This window comes from Pseudorca crassidens, chromosome 9, assembly GCF_039906515.1.
Source record: "Pseudorca crassidens isolate mPseCra1 chromosome 9, mPseCra1.hap1, whole genome shotgun sequence".
Taxonomy (NCBI): Eukaryota; Metazoa; Chordata; class Mammalia; order Artiodactyla; family Delphinidae; genus Pseudorca; species Pseudorca crassidens.
This window is the reverse complement of record NC_090304.1, coordinates 5,645,882-5,670,853: the sequence shown is the minus strand read 5'-3', so window position 1 is coordinate 5,670,853 and position 24,972 is coordinate 5,645,882. Positions and strand designations below refer to the sequence as shown.

The window sequence follows — 24,972 nt, the reverse complement described above, 5'->3', positions numbered from 1 at the left end:
CAACTTAAAATAGAGTGGCACACGGCCACTTGGGAGGGCCCAGTCTATATCAGTTCAATGACACAATTGCTAGGGACGCCCCCGCCCCGCCCGGCCGACTCTGGCCCCGCCTCTCTCACCTCCCCTAGACAGTCTCAGGCCCCGCCCCTGGTCAGACCCGCGCGCTCAGCCGCAGCGCAGAGAACCAATCACTGTCCGTTTCCACGTTCAGGCCCTTTACGGCGTCTGCCCTTAGCCAAAATGGCGCCAGCTCGGAAGTTGCCGAAGTTGACGAAGCAGGTCCGGAAGCTGCCGAGCGAGTCCGGAAGTTGCCGAAAGAGAGCAGCGGGGAAGGAGGATGGCGGATATCATCGCAAGACTCCGGGAGGACGGGATCCAAAAGCGTGTGATAGAGGAGGGCCGAGGAGAGCTCCCTGACTTTCAGGATGGAACTAAGGTTCGTGTTTATCCCCTTCCCTTAACCGTCCGTGGCGCGGTGCGCATGCGAGGCGGGAGGAGGCTGTAGGCGAGAGATTGCGCATGCCCAGATAGCAGTGGTCGGTGACCCTACCTCTCACATGCCGAGCTCGACGCTGATTGGTCTGGATTTAAGTAGAGGGTGAATTCGGATGCGTCTGCGCCCGCCCCCTGGCTTGGCCGTGTGGCCACATTGGTTGGGGAGGCCGTCAGTCATTATAAACAGGTTGCGGGAGGTGCGAGGGTTGGCCCTATTGCTTGCACAGACCCAGCGCTGGAGAAGACCCTAAACCGGATACTTGGGCTCTGGGAGGGGCCCCTGGTTTGCAAGGCTCAAAATCTATAGACGGAAGGGTCTTCTGAAAACACAGACCAGCTCCATTTCTTAGATGGGAAAATCGAGGCCCTGGGACGACGCACCAACCGAGAGAACAAACAGGCCCAGAGGTTGTGTCTGCCAGACCAGAATCCTTTTGGCAGCCTTCCGAGTGCTCTTCGTGGCATTGCTCGGGACAGATAAGGGCTGGGAAATAAAGAGCCTCCCATCTTCCTCCTTTGCACATCCAGGCCCCCACCTCCAGCCTCTCCGGCCCCTTCCCCCAAACAATGTACATCTCCAGGCTTACCTGCTTCTGCTTATGCAGTTCCCTCCTCCTGGAGGGCCTTTCCCTGTTGCCACTTGCCTGTAGAGTAAGGAGCTTCCTGGGGGCAGCCCCTGTGCCCAGCAGAGCAGTCACATAGGACACGCGTCTTGAGCGAATGAGTAAAGATCCTGGCCCCCAAAATAACTGAAGTGACATACCTTGTTGATGACTACAACAGTTTAACATTTAAAACATACTGGGGCCGGGCTTTCCTGGTGGCGCAGTGGTTGAGAGTCCACCTGCCGAAGCAGGGGACGCGGGTTCGTGCCCCGGTCCGGGAAGATCCCACATGCCGCGGAGTGGCTGGGCCCGTAAGCCATGGACGTTGAGCCCGCACGTCCGGAGCCTGTGCTCCGCAACGGGAAAGGCCACAACAGTGAGAGGCCCACATACCGCAAAAACAAAACAAAACAAAACATACTGGGGCCACCAAAAGTAAGAGCTACTGCGCCGAGATCCAGCAGGTAAAGATCCTAGCCTCTCTCAGTGTGAGTGATTTGAGGCAGAGCTGCACAGCCCTAGTGATCAGTGATACCAAGAGAGATCCTTTCCCAGATGCGAGAAGGGAGGTGGATGTGGGTGGATTCCCCCATGGGCTGGGGAGTTGGTGGCCTTGAAGAAGGACCTGGCAAGGGAGATCCTGGATGGAACAGACACCAGCTGGAGAGAACACTGTAAAAATAGTGAAGATCTGTGAACAATGACCCTGAAGGAACAGGTACAGGTAAATTAAAAAACCAATCACCAGCATTGATTGAGGGCTCAGATGAGCACCGTGCTAAATGCTTCACAAGTTTATTTTCTTTCCTTCTCACAAGAGGAATAGGTACTATTGTTGACCCCATTTTACTGATGTGGAAACAGAGCTCAGAGGAGTGGCTAGGGGTGGTGGCAAAGAGTGTGGGTTCCTCTAACCATATCCTGTGGAGGGTTCAGTGTTTAGACCTCTTCTCTCTTCACTCTCCCTGAGATGATCTCATCCAGGCTCATCTCTTTTAAAAAACTCTCCATGCCTGGGCCACTCCCAGATGTCTATCTCTAGCCTTCCCTCTCCTTTAAAGTTGATATCTGGCTCCCTACTCACCATCTCCACCTGGATGTCTGGTTGGCACCTCAAACTTCACCTGCTCCCCCCAAGCCTTCCCATCTAAGTTAAGGGCACCTCCAGCCTTTTGGTTGTTCAGGCCCAAAACCTCCCAGTCTCCATGGCTCCTCCTGTTCTCTCACTTCCCACAGAAGATCCTCAGAATACACCGGTGGTCTGACCACTTCTCACCACTTCTGCCACTACCACCCTGGTCCAGGCCGCCATCATCTCTCTCCTGGGTTATTGCAGTAACCACCTTCCTGCTTCTGTCCTCCCTCCGCTCCAGCCTGTTCTCATCCCAGCAGCAGCAGAACCCACGTCAGATCATGTCCCTCCTCTGCTTGGAGCCACCCGCTGGCTCTCAACTCAGAGTGAAAAAACAAACTCCTCACCACTGCCTGCAGGCTCTGTGGGGTCCATCCTTGCTGACCTGGTGACCCCGTGATGCACAACTCCTCGCCCTTGTTCACTCTGCTTCTGCTACACTGGCTTCCCGTTTTGTGGGCACCCCACACACTGTCCCTCTGCAAGGCTTTTGCACCTGCTATTCTCTTGACCTAGAAAGTCCCCACCCCTTCCTACCCCAGCATCTGCCTGGCTTGCTTCTCCCTTCAGATCTCTGGGGGTTTTTTTGGCCACACAGCACAGCTTGTGGGATCTTAGTTTCCCGACCAGGGATCGAACCCAGGTCCCAACAGTGAAAGCACTGAGTCCTAACTACTGGACCGCCAGGGAAGTCCCTCAGATCCTCAGATCTCTGCTTAAATGTTGTCCTCGCAGAGACTCCTGCCCCCTGAACTCACCCTGCCTTACCCTGCTGCATTTTGTTTTCTGACCCATAGCACTTAGCTCAACCTCACACAGCACATGTTGAGGCCCATCTCTTTCCTCTAGAAGTTCCATGTGAGCTCCACGGGGGCAGGGACTTTTGTCTGTTTTGTTCACTGCTGGGCCTAGCACAGAGCTCAGGCATGTAGTAGGTGCTCAGTAAATATTTATTGAAAGAATGATTAGTGCCAGACTGCTTGGGCTCCTGTCCCAGCCCGTCCACCCACTAGCCATGTGATTTGGACCCCTTCCCTCTCGGTGACAGTATCCTCACCTGGGTGGTGCGGTAAAGCCAGGTGTAAGGTTGGGCGGTGACCCCTGGGAGAGCCCTGTCCCTTGTGCCATCTGCAGGCTGCGAGCTGGGCTTGTCCTTGGGGGATGGGGGAAGGCTGTGCCCTTGTCTGATCCCATTTGCGGCCCGCAGGCCACGTTCCACTACCGGACTCTGCTCAGTGACGAGGAGGGCACCGTGCTGGACGACAGCCGCGTGTGCGGCAAGCCCATGGAGCTCATCATCGGCAAGAAGTTCAAGCTGCCCGTGTGGGAGACCATTGTGCGCACCATGCGGGAGGGCGAGATCTCTCAGTTCTGCTGCGACGTCAAGGTACCCGATGCCCTGTGCCTGCCTGCATCTGTCTGCCCGCACCCAATGGCTAGGCCACCACCAACTCCCTCCAGGGCACCACACCACCAGGACACTGGCGTCCTGGCCCCTATTCCACCTTTTCCTCTCCCTTAGCCGGACTGCAGCCAGGGACTGGCTCTCAAATGCAATGACCCACACAACTCCTTACTTCAAACCCCTCTGGCTTCTGGTCACTGTCGAGCTAAAGTGTAAGCCATAGATGCTCACATGGCCCTGCAGGGTCTCCCTCCCACTCACCTCCCTGTGTTTCCATCCCTTTCTTGGCCAAGATCCTCCCTCCCACTTCAAACTGAATTCCTGGGTCACCACCCCCAGGAAGCCTTCCCTGACTACTGGTGGTTGACTTGAACCCCATCTCTGGGTTCTCCAGCCCCTCATGCTCTGCATGGCCAGGATCTGGTCCTCTGTCTGCATCTAAGCTACTTCAGGGCAGGGATTGGGCCTGTTTACCTTCAAAGTGCGCAGTGTGGGCCAGCCCAGAGCCAAGACTCAGAACACATCTGCTGGCTGGATGAATGTTAGCCGAGCAGTCTGCCCTGTGCAGGGTCAGTGAGAGGAGCTGGTTAGACTGGGGTGAGGGTGGTCTGGCTCCCACCATCCCAGCAGATGTTCCTAGTGAAAGGTCAAAAGCTAGGTCCCCAGGAATTCCCTGGCGCTCCAGAGGTTAGGACTCAGCGCTTTCACTGCCGTGGCCCCGGGTTCAATCCCTGGTCAGGGAACTAAAATCCCACAAGCCTTGTGGCCAAAAAAAAAAAAAAGCTAGGTCCCCTATGCCTGAGGGTCTCCCCTGAGGGTCTCCCCTGAGGGTTTTGAGGTTGCTGCCCTAAACCCACCTCGGAGATAGGCCCTGAAAGGGGTGGGGATGGGGCAGCACAGAAGAGACGCTGGGAACAGAATGTGGAGGGACCCCAGTGATGGGGGGGAGCCCAGCTTGTGGGCTGCAAGCCTGGGAGAAGGAGGAGGGGCGGAGGTAAGAATTCCACTGGGCTCGTAAGGACAGGGGAGACCGGTTGACAGCGGGAGTGTGTGTTTGTGTGGAGGCTGGCGGGGTAGGCGCTTGGCTTGGGTTGGTGGCCAGAAAGTGTGGCAGGAGCTGAGGCCCGCACCGGGCTGGAGGGCTGGGAGGCTGGAGGAGTCCCGAGGGAAACGCCCTCCTGTGTTTCTGCTGAACCAGTTCCTGCCCCTCTCTGGGCCTTAGTGTCCTTTCTCAGATGGTGATGGGGGCAGGGGGCTGGGCCTCTTGGGCTGGTGGCCAGCCAGCCCATTGGTGCCCACTCACCCTCCGGCAGCATGTGGTCCTGTATCCGCTGGTGGCCAAGAGTCTACGCAACATTGCAGCTGGCAAAGACCCCCTGGAGGGCCAGCGGCACTGCTGCGGCATCGCCCAGATGCACGAGCACAATTCCCTGGGCCACGCCGATCTGGACGCCCTGCAGCAGAACCCCCAGCCTCTCATCTTCGACATCGAGATGCTTAAGGTGAGGGGCCACCAAGCCCCAGGCACCTCGCCAAACTCCCACTGCCCAGCTTCAGAGCGGGTGCTGGTCCCACCTGCCTGCCCAGAGTTGGTGGGCCCACTGACTGTTGGTTGGGCTTGGGGTGGGGCAGGCACAAGGACACCTTTGTGGACCCCCTGGCAGTGTCCTCCCCCTCCTTCAGGTCACTGCAAGGGCAGGGATTTTCACCATCTTGTTCGCTGCTCTATTTCTAGAACCCAGCACAGTGCTGGGCCTGTAGGAGGTGCTACATAAACAGTTGTTGAATGGTCAGAGAATGAACAAGTGATTCTGTTTCCGGTGTCCAATGTCCCAGGCCCGGCCAGCCCAGAGGCTGGCCCTCGGCCCTGACTTGGCCTACACCCCGGCAGGTGGAGAACCCTGGCACGTACCAGCAGGACCCATGGGCGATGACGGATGAGGAGAAGGCAAAGGCAGTGCCGGTCATACACCAGGAGGGCAACCGGTTGTACCGCGAGGGCCGTGTGAAGGAGGCTGCCGCCAAGTACTACGACGCCATCGCCTGCCTCAAGAACCTTCAGATGAAGGTGCCGCTTGGAGGCTGCAGTGGGTGAGTGGAGGGGCTGAGGTGGGGCCAGGGGGCCCAGGTTTCAGCACTTTTGCCCTCTCCCTCCCCCCACGCCCCCAGGAACAGCCTGGGTCCCCTGACTGGATCCAGCTGGATCTGCAGATCACACCACTGCTGCTCAACTACTGTCAGTGCAAGCTGGCGGCCCAGGAGTATTACGAGGTGCTGGACCACTGCTCCTCCATCCTCAACAAGTATGATGGTGAGCACTGCGCGCTGGGCCGCCAGGGTGGGCCAGCGGGTGGTCCGTAGAGCAGCCTCCTCCGTAACCCCTGGGCACCGGGGCACGAAACTGAGCCTTTAATATCACCCCCACTCTGAAGTCCCGTGGGAACCCGACCAAATATCGCCCATCCAGGCAGGACCATGGGCCCTGTTGCGCCAGTGAGATATGAAAGGGGGTTCGGGGTGGGGTTGGCCTCCGCATGGGCTCCGTCCCATGATGGGCCCCTGGTGCCAGAAGTCAAGCTAAGTAGCTGGCTGGTCCCCCCTTCGTGCCCTTGTGTGCCTGCTGCCCACTGGCACCCCCTGCAGACAACGTCAAGGCCTACTTCAAGCGGGGCAAGGCGCACGCGGCAGTGTGGAATGCCCAGGAGGCCCAGGCTGACTTTGCCAAGGTGTTGGAGCTGGACCCCGCCCTGGCGCCCATCGTGAGCCGTGAGCTGCGGGCCCTCGAGGCAAGAATCCGGCAGAAGGACGAGGAAGACAGGGCCCGCTTCCGGGGCATCTTCTCCCACTGACAGGGCCCTGCTGGCCCAGCCACCCTGCCCAGCTCACTGCTGCTGCTAGCAGCCCCCCCGCCCCCACCGTATCATGCTTCTCTGTATATAAAGGCCTTATTTATCTCTCTCTCTCTCTCTCTCTGGGCCTGCTGAGCCGATCCATTGGCAGAGCTGGGGTCATCACCCCTCATTTCCTGGTCCTTGGGTGGTTTGGGGAGGCAAAGAATTGGGGTTCTAATCCCAGCTCCCCATTCACCAACTCACATCTTTTTGGGCCTCAGTGTCCCTGACAAGAAGTGAGGGTGGTCTCTGTCACAAAGGAAGTGTTTCTCGCTGGCCAGGGCTAAGCTGCCTGGAAGCTTTCAGTCTTAACGGGGAGACGAAGCAAGTGCAAGCCAGGGGGCCTAGTGTCCGGGTGAGGCAGGCTCCCCTCCGATCCCATGGCCTCAGCTAATGCAGGCAGAGGTTCCAGTGAGAAGCCAAGTGTGGCCCCTGGGAACTGAAAGGCCAGCCCAGGTGGTGAGCGGAGGGCGGGGGTAGGCTGGCTCTCCAGGCCCCAATCCTGGCCCTGTCCTCTGACCTGCTGCGTGACCCTGGGCACATCCTGACTCCTCTTTGCCCTTCAGCATCTCTCTTGAACTGGAAACTGGGGGCTGGGCTGCCCTGTGATGCCAAGCAGGCGGGCGATCAGGTGGGACGCAGGTGGTGTTTATTTTCATGGATTTACACACACTGGAAAAGCCTCTGGGCCCTTGCTGCTCCCTCCTCCCACCCCCACGGCTGGGTCCCCCAACATGAAAGGGAACTAACACCGAGGGGCAAACAGAGATGCAGGATGTGGGGCTGGGGGCCCAGCCTTCCACATGCGGCCACGTGGGCCTCTCAAGTGTGTGAGTAAATAACCCAAGTCCAGCCACAGTTTGGGCCTCACTCTTCGCCGTCTAGCTTGAGGCTGATGCTTCGGGCCTTGCCTCGCGCCAGGGTGGTGGGCGGCGTCCCTGGGCCCTCCCGCTCTGCCTGGCTGGGGCCCCTCGAGCGAAGCAGCTGGCTCTGTTTTCGGAGGAAGTCCACAGGGGCAGCCCCGCCATAGCTGCTCTTGGCCAGGGCGGCCCTCGAGGGTCCCACGGGGGCATGAGGGTGGGAGCTGGCCTCCAGTTGGCCCAAGTGGGCCACATAGCCATCTGACAGGAACTGCGGGCAGAGGTGGGCAGGGATGAGGGGATGGCTGGTCTCAGGCCCACACACTGCCCTCACCTGTCCTCCCCAGGGTCCTGGGCAGTGCTGGCTGCATTATAGGCCTGGCACACCCTGACCAACCCCAGGCTGAGCCAGGGCACCTTTATTCCTGGCTCTGCCTCTCTCTGGGTCTCATCTTGAGTTTCCTCATCTGTAGAATGGGATTTTGGAGGAAAACAACAGCAACTAACGTTTAGCAAGCACTTGCTTTGCGCCCAGCCCCGTGCACGCTGATCTGCAGTAAATCACGTGCTCTTCATGATAGCTGTTGAAGTCTGGTCCATCTTATCATTTCCATTTTGCAGATGAGAAATTGAGGCTCAGAAAGGTCAAGGCCTATGCCCAGGACCGTGCCAAAGTGGAACCAGTACTCAAGGTCTTGAGCATAGTATCAATCCTGGCCTGCCCAGCACCTCCAAGCTGCTTGTGACCCCCATCCTAGGAGGAGCCCAGGTTCCCTGATGCCAGCCATCCTTCTCACAGCCGCCTGCCTTAGGTGCTTCTTAACACATGGGTGGTCCTTCCGGCCCAGACCCAGGCTCCCACTCCCCAGCTGGCTCGCAGTCCCCACCTTCACTTGGTCCTCACCTGGCACTGCGCCTGGAGCTTCCGCACAGCGCGGCCCACGATGTAGGTCTGGCCCGGGGGTAGGCCCAGCGCCGCATATACGGCCACATCTTTGGGGGACCCGTAGCCGGCCACGATGTTCAGTTCCACCTGTGGCCAGAGAGGCCAATCAGCAGCCCCGGGGGGCGGAGTCGTGAGGCAGGGGGTGGGGTCTGGTGGGCATCCGGTTCAGAATGTTTCGGGTCGAGGCCATATGGTCTACCTCACCAGGTCCGGGTGGGGTCGGGACCGGCCGTATCTCTCTAGTTGGCCCCAAGGACAAGGGGCCCCTGGGACCACGAGGGCCTTGGCGGTCTGTTAGGTTCGGGGGCTGATGGGGGTGAGACCAGATGGGCCTCCTCCCAGGGCGACGGCGGGGACGGGACCCTCCCCAGCCGCCGCACCTCCTGCACCAGGCTCTGCAGAAACACCGCCTTCTGGCGCAGCGGGTCGTGGGTGAGGCCATCGCAGAAGGAGACTACGCCGTGGGGGAAGTTGTGCTGTGACAGCCAGGCCACCACGCGGTGCTTCTGCATGTCGGGCCGGCCCGTTACGTACACGATCAGGTAGCCCGCGTCCTGCCAGTGCCTGCAGGGTGGGGCGGCGGTCAGCTCCATGCACCAGGGGTGGAGACCAGTCACCACGGCGAGCCGGGCGGCCGCTCCTACCTGACCACGTCCACGGCGCCGGCGCGCACCTTGGGGTCGCTGCCCATGATGGAGACGCTGGCGGTGAAGGAGCCGTCGATGCTGAACACCACGGCCTCCGTGCTGCGGGCCACGACCGTCAGGCAGCACTCAGCGTACGTGTGGTCGCCCCTACGGCCCAAGGGCTGCTTGAGCGACATAGGGGCGGGGCCCAGAGGAGCCCCACCCCGCAGAGGCCCGGCCCACCCCGCGCTCACCTGACCACCATGCGCACCGGGTAAACACCGATACCCAGCGCACGCTCCACGGGCACCGGGAAGGTGAGGCGGCCCGAGCTGTTGGTGACCTCGGTGCCAAAGTGAATCCACTTGCCTGACAGCGGCTGCGTCATGATGTAGATGTCCACCTAGCAGGCAGAGGGGGTGAGAGGGTCCCCCCGACGCTGAGCGGAGGAGGGCCGAGGCGGGCCTGTTGTTGGGGGAGGACGGGGTTGGGGGCTCAACCTAGTGTGACTGGGAGCTATCCGTGGGACAGGAGGCAGCACCCGGACCTCCCGCTTGGGGCGAGTTCGGCCCGAGGGCGGCCGGTCTACCCGGGACGGAGGCCTCTGTGTCCTGACCTTCTCTCCGGTGAGCGTGACCACGTCCAAGGGCCCGTACATGAAGCGCCCGTTCAGCACCTGGGGGCGGCCCTCGCACACCACCGTGTCGCTCGCCCGGTGGTTGGAAGTGACGTTCTGGTGGGAGGAGACGGCGTGAGCCCGCAGCAAAGAGGTGACAGGGATGCGGGAGGTGCTGGTGAGGGGGACCCGCGCTCAGACTGGGGTGCTCGGCCTGGAGGAGGAGGGGTCGCTGCGAGAGAGGGGCGAGGCCCGAGGGGTGGGCGCTTTTGCTGACCCCGATCTGAGGTCATGAGGGCCTCTGTGTGGAGGGCGGTTCCGAGGGGCCGGAGGCATGACAGGTTGGGGTGCAGAGGATGAGGAGGTGGCGGGATGGTTAAGGGAGGAGACCAGTTGGTACCCAGGGGCGGGGCCGAGGCATGAGGAGGTGGGGCCAGGACCCAGGACCCAGGGTCAGCGGGCGGGATTGGACCCCGGCAGGTCTTGAGGGGCGGGGATCCTGGGGAGAGTAGGCAGGGCCTCGCTCTTGAGGGCTCGAGGGGCAGGGCACGTACCCGGATCTTGACCTGGGTGCGTTTGCGCTGCCACTTCTCCCTGGGGAAGGCCGGGCTGTAGATGGACGGCTCCTCGCACTCGGCCAGCTGCGGCTGCTCCTTCTCCATCACCTGCGAAGAATCGGACCAGCAAGGCCACGTGAAGGGGGGAAGGGTGCCTGGGGCTGCCCCTCCCCCAGCCCACGGCTCCCTATCATTGTCCGGTTCCCCCTCCCACCCCGCATCCCTGGGCCCACCTGGCGCAGGATGAAGGCCACCACATCCGCCGACTCCCAGTAGCTGGCGTGGAAGAGGTGGGGCAGCGAGACGGTGGGGAAGGCGGTGAGCGCCTCAGGGCAGTACAGCGAGTAGTCAATCCGCTTGGTCCCCCACCAGCGCTCCAGGACTGTACGGCCACGGCGGGCAGTGAGTCAGGGGTGGCCTCCCACCCCATGCCCACCCGTCTGGCCCCTAATGCTCTTCCCTCCCTCTTTTCTGCCAACCCTGCTGAGTCTGGAGTTGGGTGCTAGGGCGCACTCATCCCAGAGCAAACGCTTGGGGCAAGGGTGTTTCAGCTGGGCTTCTGAAGGTGGAATAAGGATTCCCTGCCCAGGCTGGGTGGCTGGCTGACTTACTCTTAACCACCTCACTGGTGGTGCTGGGGGCAGCTGGCTGGGCTGGCAGATCACTGCCTAGCTCACTGCCCTTCCAGAAGGCTCCGCTGGTAGAGGTGGGCGTTGAGGGCACCAACATCTCCAGCTCCTCCAGAAAGAGGCCTGAGTGGGTCTGCAGAGTGTCAGCTGTGGGTGGACGGGCGACCTCAGTGGCGGGCTGGGCCAGGCCACCCTCCTGTTTTCCCACCCAAGGTTCCAGGACAGCCTGGCCCCCATCCCTCCCCCATCCCCCCTGCCAGCCCTCCCTGGTTGGGTCTTGGCTAAGGCTGAAGTGCCCCACATCTGGGTGGAGGTGAAGGGTGGGGGCAGCCTCTCCTGTTAGCTCACCCCAACAGCCAGCCGCATTCCTGCCAGCATGACTGCCGCCATCACCTGGACCCAGGCCCACTTGTCTCATGGGGCCAAAGGGCTACTCACTCGCATGCACATGAGTACACACCCCAAACCAATACACGAACACAAGTGCATGCGGAGACACAATGCATCCCTACACACAGACACAGCAGCCCCTCTCCCCGCCGGCGGTGGGCGGCTGCTCTCAGTGTCACCACCTCCTCCCTTCAGCCCAGTTGTCACCACTGCCCCCAACTTCTGGGCAGAGAATGTTAGAGGGTCTTGGGGATCCAGACTGCCCAAGGGGCCAGGGGAGGGCTCCCTGGTCCTGGGAGTGGTGACATGAGAGAGTACCAATGATGTGGGAACTACCTCATGTCTTCTTGGGAGAGGGGGGCCCACACCCATCCCTCACTGTTGGTGCCGTCCTCTTTCTCCCCTTTATCTTGGTTGGCGGCATACCCAGCAGCAGGGATGAGCCGTCTCCCAGGGGGAACTTCTGGTAGCGCGGCACAGCCAGTGGGGCGATGGCCTGGAACTTGGGGGCCAGCAGGGGCTCAAGGCGGGAGGCGCAGGGGTCGGCCGCATGGAAGAGGTTGTAGATCTGCTCACAGGCTGGCCGCATCTGGGCCACTGGTACCCAGAAGATAAAGGGGGGAGGGGATTCATCTGGGCATACTGGGAGGCAGGGGTTGTGGGAAGCGGCACCCTGACATGCTGTGTGACCCTGAACCAGCACTTCCCAGACTCTACTCCCTGGGAGGTCCCTGGGAGTGCTTAAAAGTGAGACAGGTCTCTCGGCTAAAAAGAGATCAGAGCCTTCGATTTGCTGATGTTCAAGATGAAGCGTTCCCCATGCCTGTTGGACCCCCTCTCATGAAAGCATCTGTGGGTATGCGTTCCTCCTGGTGCCCTTTGGGACACTTGGCCTTGGCAAGTCCCTTCTTTCTGGGCCTCAGGTTTTCCCTCTCTAGCCAAGCCATTTATTTGTACAGTGGGGAATGGTATAAACACCCCCATTTCAGATGAAACAAAGCGGAGATGGGGGAGGGGCAGGTGAAGCCCACCCCCACCCTGAGGGCTCACCCTCCAACGTGGGCATCACGGTTTTCCGCAGAGCCAGCACCAGGCCCAGAGGGGAGCCAAAGAGGAAGAAGCCGGAGACCTTGAAGTCAAGGCGGGTGGCACTGGTGAGACCATCAGGAACCTCAGAGGCGGCAGCGGGTGGACAGGAGGCTGTGCTTGCCCGTCTGGGCTCCCCAGAGGAGGTGGCTGAGGGGACCGTCTGCAGGCTGGGGGAGGGCGGGAGGGTGCTCAGTGCTGCTGCTTCCGCAGCCCAGCACAAGCCCAGTTTGGGGTTGATGGGGCAGGAATGTCACCTGTTTTGAGAGCCCTCGGGCTCAGGACTGGCCATGTCGCTGTGGGTGTGCTGGGCAGGCAGCACTGAGGGCTCTGGGCTGGCCCGGCCCAGTCCCTCCACCCCATCTGCCAGGGAATCCCGCACTGGGCCAACCTCCGGGGAGAGCAGCTCATTGTTCTAGACGGAATAGGGGACAGAAACAGCCTTAGGACTGGAGACAGTCGATTTCTACTTATTTGGAAGTGAGGAAAGAGGCTTGGGTGTTGGGCAGGGACTTAAACAAAGAGTAGAGCCCCAGAGGAGGTGGAATGAGGCAGCAGGGGACAGGCCGGAGAGAGGTCATATTCCAGGGGCAGAGAACTAGAGCCGGGGAGACACCGGCCTCCTGGGGAGGCAGGTCCAGCCACACTGACCGTGCTTCCGCGGCGGCTGCTGCTGCGGCTCCCAGTGCCCGCGCTGGCGCTGTGGCAGAGTGCGTCAAAGCCCAGGATTCCACCGACGCCATCCCCAATCAGCACCACCTGGGTGGAAGGGCAGCGCCATCAGGAGGGGCTGCAGCAGAGGCAGGAGGATGGGGGGCTCCCGCAGCAAGTTCCCTGGGAACATCCCTAACTCCTGACCTGCCCGCAGAAGCCGACACCCTCAGACGAGCGCAGGAAGGCGGCGTAGGCCTGGTTAGTGCGGGCAATGACCGTGGCCACAGCGCCCTGGTATCGGGAGGATGAGGTGGCCAGCAACGGCAGGGCAGCCAGTGGAATGTGGTCCTGGGAGCGGGACAGGCTGTCACCGTCATGGCTGTAGGGGCTCAGGCTGTAGGAGGAGGGGGTATAATGGATGGGTGGGGGGCCTCCAGGCCCTCCACTGCCCCCTCTAAGTCCCCTTGACCTGTTGGCAAGTCCTAGCACTGGAGGGCCTTTGTGGGGACTGTCAGTATCCCAGAGGCCTTTGTGATGGAGCCATTGACTAGAAACTGAAATCCAGCTGGGTAGGTGACTAGCCCAGGTGTTTGGCTTCCTGGCCTCCTCCCCCTCCCCCCATGGGGCCTCTCTGGTCTCAGGAGCCCCCAAGTGGCTGTCCACACCTTGGGGACCCTGTGTGTCCCCCACCCTCCCATCCCTGACCAGTACTTGGAGACAAGGGCATAGGCAGCAGCGCAGATGGGTGGGCAGGGCACCAGGCGCAGCGCCACGTGGCCCAGGGCCTCGGGGAAATGGACGCGGGTGATGGCCTCGAAGGCCAGGCTTAGCGTCTGCACATCCGCCTGCTTGGAGCTGGTGTCTCCAGGGCCTGAGTCTAGGATGTTGCCGCTGTGCAGGATGAGGAAGAGGGCGTGGACTGCGCATGTCTCCGCCCCCAGTTCCCCCGCTCCATCCGGGCCCTGCGGGGCACAGGGGGGGTGCCAGGGATGTCAGAGCAGTGGCCTGGCCGGTGGGTGGGCAGAATGAGACGCGGGGTGGCCGACCATACTCACTTCTGGGTCCCTGGGTGCTCGGGCCCCGTCCCCGATATCTTTGGTGGACTCGGTTCCAGGGTCTGCAGGATGGGGAAAGCCAGTGAAGGGGACTGAGGGGTCTGTGGGGATCCCCTCATCTGGTACTTCAGGTACCCCTGCTCTGCTGTCTGCCTGAGCACCCGCCCTCGCCCCCCATCTTCCTCTGACCTTCTCCTCTCACCCGACTCTCCCAGGTCATTTCACGTTTCTGCGTCTTTGCACATGGCCAGTCCTGCTGCTGACAGGCATGCGTCTCCGCACAAGCCCTGTTTGCCTGGAAAATTCCTTCTAATCCTGCCCTGTCCAATATGGTAGCCACTAGTCACATGTGCCTACTTAAACTGAAATGAATTAAAATAACAATACCAATTTCAGTTCCTCAGTCCCACTCGCCACATTTCAAGTACTTGCTAGCCACATGTGGCTAGTGGCTAGAACATTTCCATCATCTCAGAAAGTTCTTTTGGACAGAGCTCGTCCAATCCTTCAAAATCCAGCTTAGACATCACCTCCCACGTGAAGCCTTCCTGGACTCCGAATGAATTCCTCCATTCTCTGTGCTGTGTCTGAACCCTGAATACACGCCCCACATCCATCCATCCACCCATTATCTGCTCATTACTCGTCTGTGTATTTAATGAGCACCCTTTCTGGACTGACTTTCATCTCAGGACCCCATTAAACTTAGGAATGAGTTGTTCTCCAAGTCCCCACCGCATACGGAGTGCTGGTGGCTGGCAACTGGATGTGGGATCTTTACCTGGCGCCCCTTCTGCCTCCATGGGGCAGGCAAAGGCGTCGATGAAGTCATTGGAGTTCCACTTGGTCATCTCCTTGGGGAAAACCTCGTCACTGTCCGAGAAACCTTCTGAAGGGACGAAGGGCTGCGTCATGGTTTGGCGGGAGCTGCTCAGGGACCCCCCCCTTCCCCTAACAGGTCTGGGGTGCTGACCGTGGGCATCAAAGAACTCCTCCTCAGAGCTGTTCTCAGAGTCTCGGGCGATGTTCTGCATGCGCCACTCGGACAGAGTCTGGGGAGACACGCCCCCTGCAGGGCCACATTGGCCTCAGCCTGGGAGTCCAGCCTGAGGGCCGCTCCCTCCCGCCCCTCTGCCTCAGCCTCACCTCCATGCTGGGACGAGTAGGAGGAACGGGAGGACGAGGACCACTGCTTGCCGAAGCTGGCATCGGGCGAGGCATCGGGGCCTGGGGGCACCTCGGGCCCATCGGGGGTGCCAGCACGGCTGGTCCCAGCCCGGGCCTCAGTGCTTGGCTTCCCGGGGGGCTGGGCCTCGGGCCCCTCACTGCCTGTGTTGCACTTGGCCATGCGCTGTGCCAGCATGCGGGCGGTCTCTTCCTCCAGTGCCCGGATGTCAGCCATGCTCAGCTCTGTCCACTCGTCCTGCCAGCACCAGGCCTGGCGGTGGGCCCGCAGCATCACCCGACGCAGACCTGTAGGCGCCCAGGCATCAAAGCCATGCCCTCCCCACCCACACGCCCCAGCCCCGAGTTTCCCTGCCACTGCAGCCACATGCCCAGCCCGTGAGTTCAGGTAATGGCTCCCCTGGGCACACCACCCACCCAGGGCCACAAAGTATGGCAGGGTGAGCACTGTCCGGGAGACGGGAGTGGAAACTGGCATTTGTCTTCCTGCCCCACCTCCCTCCCTGCCCACTGCCTCTTTTATCCCTCTGGACACCCCAACTCTGAGCGCTGAGCCCACCCCGACACCCTGGGAAGCTGGGAGCAATGTTTGTTCTTTCAGCTGGCTTCCTGCTGATTTCTTCACAAGAGTTAACAATTAAGGCGTTGATAGTTAATGAAATTGTTGATGGTTAATGAAGGTGTTAAGAGTTAATGGAAGTGTTGGCACTTAATGAAGCAAAACATGATACCCATTCTGGGATATTTTCATCCTAAGCAGAGGACTAAACTTAGAGACTTCAATATCTAGGAAATAAAGTCATAATGATTGAATTATTGTTATAAACTTCTGGAAGGAAATACACCAGAATCTTAATAGTGGTTATATGTGGGTGAGTTTCATTTTTCTAATTTGTGCTCTTTGGCATTTTTCCAAATTTAAGATACGGTGCCTGTATTACTCTCTGAGTTAAATTTCCTCATCTGTAAAATGGGAATAATAATTGTCCTTACCTTGAGGGGTGTTGGGGGTGTTAAAGGAGATCTTGCATGGGAAGTGATTAGCAAAGAATTGGGCATGTGGTGATCAATATTAGCTTTTTACTATCTGGCCCAACCTCTTCCTCATTTACAGAAGGGAAAATTAAGGCGCAGAGATGGGAAGTAGCTCCCTGGAGGAGAGTTTCCATGAGGGTCCGTGGTGGAATGGAACCCAGGTCCCTGGACACCCCCATCCTTCTACCTGCAGGTGGTCTACCCTCAGACCTGGGAGGTGGGGCAGGGCTGAGCCACAGGAACTGTGGGGTTAGTTTTAGGGGGGGCATGAAACAGGGCCTCCTGGATAACAGGGCCAAAGGATGGGACTCGGAGAGAGCGACAGAGTCACAGCTTTGGCCTGCACTCCTTAGCGTGTTGCAGGTTAGAGCTGGTGACCCGCCTGAGAGCCTCTAAGTCTCGCTTGACCCACAGAACACTGGAGAGTCTTAGAATTTTAATGGATGAGAAGCAGCATCTCTGAATGTCAGAACCGGCATGGACCTCAGAGATCACGTTGTCAGCTCCTTGCCCGCCTGACTCTCACCTGTACCTCAAGGCTAGGCTCCCCCAACCCCTAGCTAGGCTGTGCGGCTCCCCTCTGCCTCAGTGCCCACCACATGAAACGGAAATGACGGCTTTATGTTTCTGTGTCCCCAGTAGACTGAGAGCATCCCTGGCTCAAACGCGCGGCCTGGTGCATGCCGAGTAAATAGAACCTCGCAAGGCTGGGCACTCACCGACATCGTGGATGAACTGCTCAATCTTGGCCTGCATGCCCCAGTAGCGGAACTCAACCTTGCACAGCTTATAGGCGCACATGAGGGGCCCCGTCTGGGCTGCTGTGCGTGCCCAGTCATCAGCCAGTGGTCCTCGGCCTGTCTTGGCCGAGCGGTACAGCCGGGGGTCTTCTTCCGCTTTGTACTCGCCTGGGGCCACTGCATCCCGCACAATGTCGATGGTATCTGGGGGGGTTCCGGCAGCGCTGAGCAACAGCAGCCCCCTCCGGCCCCTGCCACTCCTCCCACACCTCGGGATTGGGGGGGCAACTTTCCATGCACAGGAAGCCTAGACCGGGAGAGAGCTGGGACTTGTCAGAGGCCGCCTGTTGAGGTGGCAGGTGTCCTGAGAGGGGCTCCACGGTCCCCCCGCTGGCTCCAGGCCTCACCCAGGATGCGCTGTCTCCGCTCAGCCCCACTCAGGTTGAAGACATTCGGCTGCTGCCCCCCATCAGGCAGGTAATAGGTCTCTATTTCAATGGAGAATTTCTCCACAAAGGGGCAGGTGTACCTGGGCAGAGGGTGGGGGTGAGGGTCACGGCTGTGCCCACCAGTGCTGTTCCCCTCCTGGCCCCAGACCTGCCCCACCCACTCACCGGGTGCGGGTGTAGGGATAGGCATTCCAGGATTCCTCCTCCACCTGCAGGGCGGCCTTGGGCAGCAGTGCCCGGAACCAGCCTGGGATGTGGGAGCCCACGTGGTACACCTTGTGTGTGTACTGCCCACTGCCACCGGGCCCATCCGTGTAGGGCCGGTTGGCCAGGATCTCCACGCCACTGCCCTCACCACTTGACTCTTCTCGGCTCTTTTTCTGCAGCCCAGGGCAAGAGTAGAACGGGCAGCTCAGCCCCAGATCAGCTCCTGGGATGGGATCCCGAGCTAGGCCTGGTCCCCTGTGTAGCTCTGAGGCCCTAGTCCCAGCTGTTCTAACTCTCTGAAACCTGACCCTGGTCCCCTGTAGCTCCTGGGGTCAGGATTACAGCCGCTGTCCAGTCCCCTATGGGGTTCTGCAAGCCAGGACTCATTCAGTCATTCAAGTATTTGTTGTCTGCTCTATTCCAGACATTGTTTGGGATTATGTTAATTGGGATCTGTTGATGTACAGAACACAGACCCCTGCCTGCCCCTGTGCAACGTATGTTCCAGTGGAGGGAGACAGATAACACACAGAAAACAAAAAAAAGCAAATTAGAAGGTGCTAAGTGCTGTGGTAAAAAGAAAGCACAGAATAGGGTAAGGCGGATAGGGCTGGGGGTTGCAATTTTGATGGGATGGTCAGGGAAGGCCTCATTGAGAAGATAACATGACCTTGATCTGAAGATGACCTGGGGGAAGGGAGGGTGCTGAGCAGGTGTGAGGTGGGGGCACTATTTGAGGCAGAGGGGAAGCCAGTGTAAGCTCCTGAGGTGGGCGCATGCTGCGTGTGCTGCTGGCACGGGGCCAGGGTGGGTGGGCTGGAAGAATCCAGGAGAGTAAAAGGGGCCCCCACCTTTCTAGGACCCCAACACCAGCTCCTGCCACACCCCTCCTAGTCGGAGAGCACTCAGATCCCGTCCTTACATAGCTCTGGAGTTTGAACCTGGCCCACTTAACCCTCTGAGGCCAGATCCCGGCTCCCTTGCCTGCTCAGACTCTGGTCCCACATTTCTGGGGAGCACGTCTGGAACGGGCACCAACCCTCTCCCCTCCCTGAGAGCCTGCTCTGGTTCATTCTTCCCGACGTCCAGGGCCTCTACCCCCTTCCTCTTAGCCCAGACCTCAGCATCTGGGGTCCCTGCCTGCTCCTCTCTATGACAGATTTGGGGCCTGATCCTCAGCCCATCTCCCTGACCGCCTGGGGCTGCCGAGGTCCTGCCAAGGCCCTCTGGGAACCCCTCCCAGTCTTTCCCTACCACCTGGGACCTGCTCCTCACTTTCTGCCTCCCGCTCCTTTGCATCCTCCTGCGCTCCTTTGCTTACTCCCAAAGGATTACACATTCTAAGGAGGATTAAAGGAGGTCAGATGGGGGCTGAGCGCCCAGGAGGGGCTGGGCACTTGGGGTGGGGAGGCACCACTAGGCCCTTCTGCCGCTCTTCCCACAGACTTTAACCACCACCACCCCTCCCCCACATCCGACCGGGGAAGCTCTCTCTCCTCCTCTGGCCTGAGCCCTTCCAAGCCCCAGAGCGGGACTGGAGGGGAACTGAGCTGGGCCCAGCCCCTGGTCCCAGGTGCGGCCTGCGCGCTCCTGCGGACACCCAACATGAAGCATACCTCCCCCCACCCCGCGCCTTGGTCGCCTACTTCCCACCGCCCTCACCTGGATCATGTAGAGCTGGGCCACCTGGTACTCGTCCAGGCTCATGGGCAGCAGAATGTGGTACTCCTTGATGAGCATCCTGAAGGCGCTCGGCCGGCAGTGCGCGGCCTCCGCTCCCGCTAGCGCAGGACACCGCGCGGCCGTCAGTGCGGGGCGGCGGCGGCGCGCGGCCCCGAGCCCTGCGCGAGGGCCGAGGGGCTCGGGCCCGAAGACCCCATGCCCGGGCTCGCCGCAGGGGAGGCAGAGGCGAGCCCAGCTCTGCAGCCAGCCCCGCGGGGGGCCGGGAGCCTCGGCGAGGCTGAGCGCTGACCTCTTTTCCGCGCAGCCCCCGCCCCCCGCCCGCCCATCGCCACGGCAACCGCGCGCTGACGCTGGCCCCCCGGAGCCGCGGGCTCAGGCCGGCGGGCTGGCTGGCCAGCCTTGCCTCTTCGGCCGCGTCCGCGTCCTAGCCCCTCGGAACGGCATCCCTCAGGGACCCGCCCCCAGGAACCCCCGGGCCCCTCCTTCCGGGCCCGCCTTCCACAACCGGCCCCTCGGGGCCCGCCCATTGCATCCCTTTCCCCGAGTCGGTCCCGTGTCCCCCACTCTTGGACGTCCACTTAGAACCTTGTCCCCTGGGGTGTCTCTATGCGGAGCAGCCCCGTGCACCCCTCCTCAGCATCTCTGTCAGTGTTCCCCACCCCCCGCCCCCAAACCTACCTTCAAAGACCAGATAACTAACACCTCCGGCCGCTAGACCTGCCTTCCCCACCCTGGCCGGCAGCCCAGTCCCCAACTCTCCCCTTCCCAGCATCCTTTCTGGACCCTCGGCACTTGTCTACGCAGCCGCCCCAACATCCTTCCCGAGGGCTGACCCCTCTTCGGGCTGAGGCAGAAGTATCCCACGGGCCCCCGCCCTGAGAGACCCCCTCCGTCCACCTGCGCCCCGGTTTCGCCGCAGCCCCTACCTACACCTCGCACCCACTGAGCAGGCGAGAGGCCCCCGTTGTCTCCACTTCCTTCCACTCCCCGGCGTCCCCGTCCCCCGCCGTGCTCTTGGCCCGCCCGCCAACGTCCCGGCTCACCTCTAGTTTAGGGCGGGCGCCCCTCACCCGTTACGGGCTGGGGCGGACGGGCGGCGGGTCAGAGCCCCCAGCGCCCCGAGCCCCGGCCTCGGATTCCAGCGGTGGCCGGACCCCCTGGAGGCGAAGCGCGGGCCCATGGCCCCGACCTTCCTCCAGGTCTGCCCGCCGGTGCCCCTGCTGTCCCTCCCCGTCGCCCGCCGCGTCACTGCGGCCGCCCCGCCTCCTTCCTGGGCCCGGCGGCCCTCCCCCCAACCCGGGCCGGGTCCGGGCAGCCCCGCCCGCGGCGGAGGAGGGCGGCCCCATTCTTCCTTCCCCTAGGCGGCGGGGGAAGAAGAGGCCCTTCTCCACAGGCTGGCGCTTCTCAGTCCCGCTGTATTCTTTGGGATCCCCAAAGCACTCTGGGTTCCCACCTCCACCCTGGCCCAGCCCTCCTGTGTGCTATGGAAATATGACAGAGTCCCATTCCCAACTTCTCAGGCCCTTGGATCCTGAGGCCCAGGGCAGGGGAAATGCCTCCCCGTCCAAAGTGCAGCCAGAAGCTGGTCTCTGACTTGCCTCTACCTAGCTGGTGCGGTTCCAGTGCCCCAGACCTCTAGGGTCATTCTGCCACACACACAGGCAGAGGCCTGCAGTCACTCCAAATCTTTGCGCTAGTCCCTGAATGGGGACCCGTGGCTTTCCCCACCTATATCTTCTGGGTCCACAGTCCGGTCAATGGCCACCAGATCCTGCGCAAAGGCTGAGACAGCCTAGGGTTGGGCTCGTGGGACCACACCCAGTCAGCTACAAGGCACTGGGACAGTGTATGGCAGCACCGAGCTGGGTCTCACCCATGTTGGAAACCAGTTCTCTCTCCTTGACTGTTTCTCAGGTCCTGTGGGGAGGGAAGCAGCAATGCTCCCTTTCTTTCCTCTCTGAGGACTCAGAGATGGGGTGTATTCAGAGCCTCCAGGGCTGATTCCGAGCTTAGGATGTTAGGGCATTAAGGCATGTGAGGGTGTGGCTTAAGTGAACTGGCATTTCCACCAGCTAGGCACTGCTAGTCCAGGGAAAGAACCCTCTAGGCTCAGGCTGGAGACAGTGCCCTCCAGCCGTGGAGGCAGCCAAGGCCCTGCGCTGCCCCCTGGTGGCATCACGTGAAGGAGGGCAGGGCGCTCGGCTACTGGAGCTCAACCCTTTCCACTACTTACAGCTGGAAGGCTGAGGGCCAGAGAAGGGCAGGGTTCCACTCAAGGTCAATGGACAGTGGAGGCAAGGCAAAGCCAGGCTCCGTGGGCCTCTCTCCCACCCACTGCACCCCACCTTCCGCCCATCCAGGCTTAGCAAAAGCACCAGACTCAAAAACTACGAGCTGAGAGAACAACTCCAAATTATCTTTTATTCATACAAAAAGGGCATATTTAGCAAAAGACACACTGAGAAAAGAGTCGCCACGGCCCAGGAGACAGGGCAGGGAGGCGACAGGCCTTCTGAGGCCCTGCTGGGGAGAAGGGGTCTGGGAAAAGTGGTGAGAAGTCCTGGGTAAGTGCTGAGTGGCGGGGGCCACAGAAAGGAGGAAGCTCCAGTTGGATCAACACTGTTGGCAGGTCATGGGTGGGATTCACAGTGACCTCGCTGCTAACTCTTTTGGGGGTTTCCAGTTAGTGCTGCCGACTGGAGCGAGAGCCGCCCACTGGTTCCTGGAGGGCACCCACCAAAGGACACAGAACAGGAAGCCCAGGATGGGAAGTGCAACTCGGGGTGAAGGCCAGGGAGAAGCAGGTGCTCTGCAGTGGCCAGGAAAGGTCCAGATGCTGAGGCGGAGTCGAGTCCTGTTACGTGCGGGCATTCCGCTCTGTCTCTGCCAGGCACTCTCTGACTAGCGCCCGGGCATGGATGATGCCTGGGGTGTGGATGCGGAAGTAACATACAGGATCTCAGCGACCCTCCAAGTCCCAAGTTCACCCGCCAGTGAAAAACACCCTCCCTCTCCATCCCCTTCCCTTTCAGTAAAAGGGACTATAATCTAATGAGGGACTGGATGAGATTAGAGGTTTAGAGGTTAATCCTCAAATATGCCCTGTTGAAATACAAACTCCCAGGTCCTTCCCTGGAAATTAACTCAATGTCAATTCAATTTAAAACGCCTCTCTGGGGGACTTCCCTGGTGGTCCTGTGGTTAAGACTCCACGCTCCCAATGCAGGGGGCATGGGTTCGATCTCTGGTCGGGGAACTAAGATCTCGCATGCTTTATGGCGTGGCCAAAAAAACACACAAAAAAACCCAAAAAACCCCGCCACTCTGGATAGTGATCCTGGCCCGAGTCCAGGCTTGGCTCAGGTGGCCTCCAGATGTCTTTCCTTCCCTACCTAGTGACGCACTGTCCAGTGTCTGTCTCCCGGGCAGGGGCGGTGGGCCTGGCTTCACTTACCTCTCTTCAGGCGCTCCATGGCGCTCTTGCTACCAGCATAGGTGGGCCGGATCTCTTTGCCCATCTCCTCTATGACCGACAGCAGGTCGGTGTAAGTGCTCTGGGAGCCCTGGGCGCCAGGTGGTTTCATTGCCTATGTCAAAAGAGAACAGGGCAGTGAGCTCAGGCCAAGAAGGGGCCCCCAGTCCCCGTCCATAGGCAATCCCTCGGCTCCACTCACCTGCACATAGCCCATGGAGGGCGGTCCAAAGTCGTTAAACAGTGGTCTGAAAGGGGCAGCGGCTCCTGGCACCGAGCCCGACGGCGATGGGACACTTCCGGCTGCAACATGCGCCAGTAAGAGGTCAGCGTGGGGCAGGGACGCCTCGCCCCGACGTTCCAAGCCCCGGACCAGATTCGCCCGATTCCCTCCAAAGGGCTTCATTCCAGGCTGCTAAACTTCAGGACAAACCCCTCCCCCTGCGCTTCACCAACAAGCCCTTACGTGACCACGCCCACTTCACAGGCCAGCGAACTGAGGCTCAGCGAGGGTAGGCGGCAGGCCCAGTATTGCAGAACTCAGGCCGTCTTCTCTTCGAGACCTCGACCGCCCGGGCAGGCAAGCAGGGGTGGAGCTGGATCCTCACCTGTAGGGACCGGGGTGCCGGGCCCAGGGGTGCTGGAGCCGGGGGTGCTGCTGGGGGCGGGGGCGATGGGTTTGTAGGACATCCCCAACTCCTGGGTGCGGCAGACGCCGGCCGGCCGCTCCTCCCGGGTTGGCTGCCTGGCCGCTCAGCCGCGCTCTGATTGGCAAGCCGGCAGCACGCCCCTGGTAAATAGAGCTCAGGCCGGAAGGGCGGGCGGGCACGAACGCTCCTTCACTCCCGATTGGCGCGCGAAGATGTCACTCGGGCCTTCTCATTGGCCGAGACCGGCCCCAACAGGCCGCAACCGCTGCTGATTGGTCTCCGCCTTCCGGACCTCGCACCTGTCTGCTTCGGATTGGGCGGTGGCCGACGCCCTCCGCAATTGGCGAGTTCGCGGCCCGGGCCGGCGCGCTCTCAATCCGATTAGTCCCAAAACCCGAGAGGCGGGGCCTCGGAAGCCTGGACCTGGGTCTGGTCCACCGCGGTTCGCGCCGAGCCGGGCTTCCCGGGCTTGGGTGCCGCCCTCGCGCCTCACTCACGTTGCTTCGTACGTCAGCTTCCCGCTGCCCGGTCCCGGTCCAGCTGGGCTGCTGTCGCCAGCGCCGCCGCCGTCGCCGCCGCCGCGCGCGCGCGCGCGCGCCTTTCCTCAGCTCTGAGTGCCGGAGGACGCAGGGCTTTGACGTTCCCAACCCTGCGCCCCACCCCGTGCGCTTTTACGTCACCTTTCACCGGTTCAGCAACCTGTCCTCGATCGGCGCATGCGCCCTCCTGAGGCCTCCGTCTGTTCCCATGGCAACGGGTCCGTCACCAACGCTGTTGATGCGCCTCTTCCTCCCAATTGCCTGGACCTCGGGTCTAGGCTGGTGTAAGGTCCAAGGGCGACCTCAAAGGCTCCTCAACCTGCACCCCACCCCCCACCCCCCTAAGGCCCCACGCCGGTGCCTCATAATGACAATAGCAGGAACAGCTAACCTTGAATACTAAACTGCAGGCCGGGCCCTGTACCATGCGCCGTCCTGGATCATGGACTACAGCACCATCTGGAGTCAGACTGACTGTTCGAATGTCACACCACCTCAGCTAGCGATTTGCCCTTGGGCAAGTTACCTCAATAGGCCTCAGCTTCCCCGTCTGTAAAATGGGGACGCTAATAATAACTATCTCTTAGGGTTGTTGTGTGGATTAAGTGAATATTCATAAAGTGCTTACTGTTTCATTCTCCTCTTAAGCATTTGTCAAAGAGTGAGCTTCAATCACGAACATTTTTTTAATGATTTAAAAAATCATTTAGGAGGTCAGGGGATCCCAGGATGGAATGCAGAATATGACAAAAGAATCAAACTGTATCACAAATGTATGAAACAGCTTCAGTGAAGGGAGTGGGGGAATAAGGTGCTAGTCTGAAAATGAGGGGTGTCTGTAAGAAAAAGACTAAAAGCACTGCACATAAGCACTGGACCCTAGTTGATGACGTGGTTTCCCATGGGGGTACGGGTTAACAATTCGGAAACCACTACACATGTACACTGGAATCAAAAATTATGTCAGTGTAGAGTGGATGATTTCTCACTGTTGGAATGAGAAGTTACAGGTAAGCGAGGAGGAGGCGGCTAGAATGATCCATGTGGTAACGGATTAGAGTTGGA

General features: G+C 60.4%; 3 protein-coding genes across 7 annotated transcripts; 1 reads left to right on the top strand and 2 right to left on the bottom strand.

The window, feature by feature from the left end:
* The first annotated feature begins 138 nt into the window (after window positions 1–138).
* AIP (aryl hydrocarbon receptor interacting protein) lies at window positions 139–6,595 on the top strand. Of its 3 annotated transcripts, none has more exons than XM_067748085.1 (6): window positions 139–436; window positions 3,440–3,619; window positions 4,860–5,139; window positions 5,529–5,705; window positions 5,807–5,948; window positions 6,281–6,595. In XM_067748085.1, exons 1-6 carry the CDS (start codon window positions 426–428, stop codon window positions 6,484–6,486), a joined length of 996 nt encoding a protein of 331 aa, XP_067604186.1. In that variant the 5' UTR covers window positions 139–425; the 3' UTR covers window positions 6,487–6,595. The 3 variants fall into 3 exon arrangements, with proteins under 3 accessions (XP_067604186.1, XP_067604188.1, XP_067604187.1); XM_067748087.1 differs by having other exon boundaries at window positions 144–436; window positions 4,951–5,139; window positions 5,807–5,940; window positions 6,281–6,496; XM_067748086.1 differs by having other exon boundaries at window positions 146–436; window positions 4,951–5,139.
* Window positions 6,596–7,160: 565 nt separating this feature from the next.
* On the bottom strand, window positions 7,161–20,487 carry PITPNM1 (phosphatidylinositol transfer protein membrane associated 1). The gene is made up of 24 exons (XM_067748084.1): window positions 20,290–20,487; window positions 19,226–19,344; window positions 17,522–17,736; window positions 17,315–17,436; window positions 16,887–17,111; window positions 15,094–15,420; window positions 14,921–15,016; window positions 14,729–14,836; window positions 13,948–14,009; window positions 13,604–13,854; window positions 13,097–13,286; window positions 12,890–12,997; window positions 12,496–12,653; window positions 12,203–12,408; window positions 11,579–11,749; window positions 10,745–10,909; window positions 10,367–10,515; window positions 10,131–10,241; window positions 9,577–9,693; window positions 9,215–9,363; window positions 8,979–9,128; window positions 8,715–8,898; window positions 8,293–8,421; window positions 7,161–7,659 (listed from the first exon to the last, which is right to left on the bottom strand). Exons 2-24 carry the CDS (start codon window positions 19,301–19,303, stop codon window positions 7,396–7,398), a joined length of 3,735 nt encoding a protein of 1,244 aa, XP_067604185.1. The 5' UTR covers window positions 19,304–19,344; window positions 20,290–20,487; the 3' UTR covers window positions 7,161–7,395.
* Window positions 20,488–21,641: 1,154 nt separating this feature from the next.
* CDK2AP2 (cyclin dependent kinase 2 associated protein 2) lies at window positions 21,642–23,978 on the bottom strand. 3 transcript variants are annotated; one of them, XM_067748082.1, is made up of 4 exons: window positions 23,327–23,978; window positions 22,921–23,021; window positions 22,701–22,833; window positions 21,642–22,171 (listed from the first exon to the last, which is right to left on the bottom strand). In XM_067748082.1, exons 1-4 carry the CDS (start codon window positions 23,406–23,408, stop codon window positions 22,104–22,106), a joined length of 384 nt encoding a protein of 127 aa, XP_067604183.1. In that variant the 5' UTR covers window positions 23,409–23,978; the 3' UTR covers window positions 21,642–22,103. The 3 variants fall into 3 exon arrangements, with proteins under 3 accessions (XP_067604183.1, XP_067604184.1, XP_067604182.1); XM_067748083.1 differs by lacking the exon at window positions 23,327–23,978 and adding an exon at window positions 23,185–23,326; XM_067748081.1 differs by lacking the exon at window positions 23,327–23,978 and having other exon boundaries at window positions 22,921–23,169.
* Window positions 23,979–24,972: the final 994 nt, after the last annotated feature.